This window comes from Carlito syrichta, unplaced genomic scaffold (assembly GCF_000164805.1).
Source record: "Carlito syrichta isolate Samal-C Ts95f unplaced genomic scaffold, Tarsius_syrichta-2.0.1 Scaffold123377, whole genome shotgun sequence".
NCBI lineage: Eukaryota > Metazoa > Chordata > Mammalia > Primates > Tarsiidae > Carlito > Carlito syrichta.
Window position 1 is genome coordinate 56,338 of NW_007067473.1, and position 5,535 is coordinate 61,872.

At 38.2% G+C, this 5,535-nt stretch overlaps 1 protein-coding gene across 1 annotated transcript in view; it reads right to left on the reverse strand.

Moving 5' to 3' along the window:
- Positions 1-2,850: 2,850 nt before the first annotated feature.
- CMPK1 (cytidine/uridine monophosphate kinase 1) overlaps positions 2,851-5,535 on the reverse strand; it is a 40,785-nt gene continuing 38,100 nt past the window's right edge. Inside the window, exon 6 of the mRNA XM_008048361.1 lies at positions 2,851-4,979. Coding sequence (XP_008046552.1) covers positions 4,938-4,979 — 42 coding nt within the window. The 3' untranslated portion in view covers positions 2,851-4,937. The remainder of the gene's footprint in view (positions 4,980-5,535) is intronic.

The window sequence follows — 5,535 nt, forward strand, 5'->3', positions numbered from 1 at the left end:
CGGGTTCGTGACCCACCTGGGCAACTTGGTGAGACCTCATCTCTACAGTAAATCAAAAATTAGCCGGGCGTGGTAGCGCTCGCCTGTAGTTCCAGCTACTTGGAAGGCTGAGGCGGAAGGATCGCCGTAGCCCAGCAGGTCGAGACTGCAGTGGCTGGGAGCGGCCACTGCACTCCAGTCTGGGTAACAGAGTGAGACTCCAACTCAAAAAAACAAACAAACACACAAACAAAAACTGTGGAAGAGACCAGAGCCCTGCAAAATTTCAGTTATCTCCTAGAAGAAATGATAAAGACTGGGGAAAAACAGTGCAGCTATGGTTAGAAATTAACAGGTCTGTTATTTCTAAATTTGTTTCTACTTCAATGGAGAGTAATTGATTTTCTTCATGTCCTGATCCTTGGACATGAAGCTGATAAACATATTGTTCCTTAAACAATGAGCCTAAGGTCATACAGCTCTCCTTGATGGCATCCTGAAGTTTGATCAGCTGAAATGCACAGGCAGTTATAATCTCTGGGAACCCACCTCGCTGCAAATCTTCTCTCTATGATGGCTTACTGGTCACTGAACTTGCTTTATAGATAGCCTCTCTATTGTAAAAGCTAAAAACGATATTTAAGATGTTTTTCAGGCTCTGCATTCTAATGGACCCTTGAGCCCACCCAGACCCAGGATATACACCAAGAAGCTGATTCCATGGGTCCTGTGATTCCCGCAGAAACTGGCTCTGTATTCGAAGAGTTTTGACGCCCCGTGACTTCATCCCCAACCAATCAGTAGCTCCCATTCCTAGTTCTCCCAACTGCCAAATTACTCCTTAAAATATCTAGCCTAAAATTCTTGGAGAGACAGATTTGAGAAATAGCTCCTGTCCTCACTCAGCTGCTTTGCAATCATTAAACTCCTCTATGGCAACGACTGCTGTCACTGTATTGGCTTTTCTGTGCAGCAGGCAAAAGAATCCGGTCAGGCTGTTACAGTATGCTGCTTAACTGCTTGATTCCACTGTGTAGAAGACAATTCTTTAAAGTGTGTCTTTGCTTATCTAACATTAGCACCAGGTTGTTGTACCTGGTAACCCATTTCTGCAGATGCTTTTACTCTGGTTGGGTATGATGTCAAAGGCCAATGTTCAGAAGTTGCATATAGTTACTTCAAAATATATCATAAATACAAAATAATCTTCTATGGCTAAAAGAAACTCACCTAGAGAAATGTTCTGATTTATTATCCTTGTCTCCCTAATTAAGACAAAACAGGCCGGGCTCAGTGGCTCAGTGTGTAATCTCAGCACTTTGGGAGGCCAAGGTGAGTGGACTGCCTGAGCCCACGGGTTAGAGACCTGCCTGAGCAACTTGGTTCGACTCCATCTCTACAACAAATCAAAAATTAGCCAGGTATGGTAGCGCTCGCCTGTAATTCCAGCTACTTGGAAGGTTGAGGCAGAAGGATAGCCGGAGACCAGTAGTAGAGGCTGCGATGGCTGGGAGCTTGCCACTGCACTCCAGCCTGGGCATCAGGAGTGGAACTCCAACTCAAAAAAAAAAAAAAGACAAAACAACTAAACCTGCTCTTCCCCTCTTTGTCTTAGAAGGACAAGCCATGAAAGAAAAGCCTTTCTGAAGCAGGTTTGTTCTGATGAACTCCCATAAAGGTCTGAGGCTGAGTGATAGCTTGGAGATGGTAAGGTTGACATCAAGTTTTAATCAATTTTGTCCTTCAGCTCTTGCCCAAACAGGAAAGACGGTGACATTCAGGGCTTAACTGAGGTCCATGATTAACATCACAATCACAGTAATTACACCCAGCCAAAGAAAAGCACACCTGGATCCAAGAGAGTACTCACATTGGTCCCAGGGAAGAGGAAGTAAAGGAATAAGGTTAGGACCATTGTTTTCCTTTCTCTTTGATACACAATAAACAAGCTTCCTTTAGTTAAAAAAAAAAAAAAAAAGCTTAGAGTACTTAATGTAGCTGAAATATGCATGTGGGCTAGGAAGAATGTAAATAGAATAAGAATGATTAAAGTTAATCAATACAGGTGGGCTCGGTGGCTCAGCCTGTTATCCCACGCTTTGGGAAGCCAAGGTGAGTGAATTGCCTGAGCCCGCGGGTTCGAGACCCGCCAGGGCAACTTGGCAAGACCGCATCTCTACAATAAATCAAAAATTAGCTGGGCATGGTAGCACACGCCTGTAGTTCCAGCTACTTGGAAGGCTGAGGTGGAAGGATCGCCTGAGCCTAGCAGATCGAGGCTGCAGTGGCCGGGAGCGGCCAATGCACTCCAGTCTGGGCGACAGAGTGAGACTCCAACTCAAAAAAAAAAAAAAAGTTAATCAATACCTTCGGAGGTTTATCCATATCAGAGTGCTTTTGGCAGAAAACCTCTGGAAGGCAGAAAATGTTTGTAGAACCAATACTTGTGCTACATGTTTGGAGATGAAAGCCTAAACTCCAGGGGAAAGATGCTGACCATGCTGAAACTTCCAGCCACTATTATCTCCAGGCACTACTGGAATGTCTGGCAACCACTTAAATTACAAAGGCAGAGCCATAAGTCCACCAAAAACCTGCATCCAGACATCCCTTGCCTACTGTCAATGCCCCTTCTGGCAAAGACAGGTGTCTGATGCTGCTGGTAGGTAATGAAATAGGCTGGCTGTGTTTCAGATTACTTCGTGAATGCATAGGTTGAAGTCATGCTTTCTGCTGAAGTGAAGATGCACAAACCACAGAGCAGAAAGTTCTCCTGGATCCTGAACTCTGCTTGTGACATGTGAGGACCCACATGTTAAACATGATACTTCTTGATCTTCAATATACTTAAGAGAACAGAAATCCAGCAAATAGCAAAGGCCACAGCATAAACTTTATTAAGGTTATTTACTAAATAATTCATATACACGCAACATCACCAAATAGAAATAATGTTGTTTTTTTAAAATTAGCAAGGCTTAAATTATGGTCTTTCAAAAAACACAAAAACTTTTTGGTGACTGTATCTTTAACAAATGGAATGACCAAACTAGTGAAGTCAGATGTATCTCAATCAATTCCAAAACTCAAAACAGCCAACACGTTTTTCTAATTAAAAGCAAACAAAAAGCAAAGTCTCATAATTTAGTAATTACTATGTTTCTTAGTTTCTGTTCTTAAATGTCACAGAACGGTATCTGATAATAGGAAGCAAAGCACCTAGTCTCAACAGTCTTCTTCCAAACTTTAAGGTTACTTTCACAATATCACTATATTTAGTCTCATCTAGCAGATTTCTTCACTTATGTTAGTAGGAATGCCCATCGCTTCGCAGCCTTTTGGTAGGAATGCTCTTAAAACCTTAGTCTTTACTCTTGTTTCATACTAGAACTGTTAGATTAAACCACCTCTGTATTGGCTGGACTGAAACACTAGGTAAGGACTCAGAACAATCTTTTCCAAGAAAACAAGGTAATCTCAATACAAATTTTGGTGGCCAATATGTTACAGTACTTAGCAATATTTTATTTTTGAATGGCAAGTATGTTGAAAATTTATCATTAACAAATGACTTTCATAACAGAAATAGATGATTCTATTACAATATAAAAAATCCATTAACTTGTCCTATGACTATTCCCAATGCTCCCAATGACTTTACATATCAAACCTATGTACAAAGACAAAATTTCTTGTCCTATTTAACCCTGTGTACCAAATGATGTGAGTGCTGAAAATGAGAAACATTTTAAGAAATCTCTTATTAAGAACCTTGGATACCACTTAGCATTAGTGATAAAGGGAAAAAAAGAAAGGAGAAATTTCTCAGAGATTTTTAAAGGAAGAATGAATGTAAAAGAATATTCATTTGGACTGTATAGCCTTTTTAAAATTCTGCATCTTTCAATGCTTCAACATGATGCCAAAAAATAAAGGGAATCAAACATTTATAAGATATATTTATTATTTTTCTGATCAAAGTGCAATAATTTTCAAATCTTCTTAAACAAATAACTATGAAAAAAGTATTCAAGAAAATAAAACACAAGTGGAAAACTTAACCATTAGATTGCTGCTTCTAATTTATCCTAGCCCTATATTTAGTCTAGAAAACAAACAAAAACTTTGAGGTGTTACTAAAATGTTGACTGACTAATTTTAGCATAAACCTAGCCACGTGCATTTCAAAGTTCCACTGCTAGGAATTTTAAGATCAGCTGAATCATGAATAACACTATATAAGAAAGTATAAGGAACACAGCATTAGATGTGATCCTTGCCCCATACCATCATATTACGTCAGAATAAAGCTGACAGTTCTGCCAGGCTCTGAACCCCGAGTGCCTCCAACGCAAACCTTGGAAGCAAAGAATATGCCCTGTCATACAACTTTGTATAAGTTGTAGTAAAACAAAGCCTAAATTTTATTTCTATAGGAAATGGTCAGTTATTTGATAAATACTAAAACAGTTAGGAATCTATTTTATCAGTTTGTTTACCAAACACATTATGTAAGAATTGATACACAAAAAGTTCCTTTGGAATTTGGTCCACAAATTCACTTTAGGTTGGAAATTTAAAACCTGCAGGACAAAGGGGAAGTAGGTATCCCTAAATCCCAACATGGTGTAATCACTAAAGGGATATACACGCATAATAAAAAGTGTTGCTCACAGAAGGCACAAACTATGAAAGAGATATTCTTTTTGAATAAAAACAAAAAACTAGCTTATACCCTTCTTTGTTTTGTGAGCACCATAACTAAGATGAAGTTAACTGGACTCTACTGTCTATTCCTGTAACAAAAAATAAAAAATTTAATTTGTCTTACTATATACTTTCTAGCTATTAATTGAGATGTTGTTATGAAAGATTCAAATTGCCTTCAAAAGGGGTTGTGATAGCAGCTATCAAAGCAATATTCAAGCATGATTTCAAAGATGTTTTCAGGCTTAGAATTAGCCTTCCTGGTCAAAAATCTTCACAACTTCATCAAAAACCTATAAAGAAAAAATATAGTAAGTTTAATAGCAGACATTGTTAAAACACTATATAGCTACATTCTTGTTTGAAATAATCAATTTTATATTAATTTTCAAAATGGATCAATTTTAAAAATCACACTATAACTTATCAGTTCTATCTATTTTTCTTTAGACAATAATATAAATACTATATATAAAACTATGGACATGTTGCATTCAATTTTATTAGTGCTTTTAGGACAAAATATACTTTTTCTCTCTCTCTTTTTTTAATTTTAAAGATGTGGTGTACAATTCAGTGTTAGGTATACAAATGGTCATTGTACAGGTAAAGTTTGGGCCTTACTCTGGACCCCACTTCACCTGGTTTGAGATCAAGTACCCTTATTGATAAAGCGAGCCCCAACTCCACCCCTGGCAGTTTCCCAACTACTGCCAATCCTTTCTTATAGTATTATGATAATTGCTCAGGGTCCACTTATGAGTGAGAACATGCAGTACTCAGTTCTTTGTTTCTGTGATAGGTCACTGAGTATTATAGACTCTAAATTCATCCAAGTTGCTGTGAAGT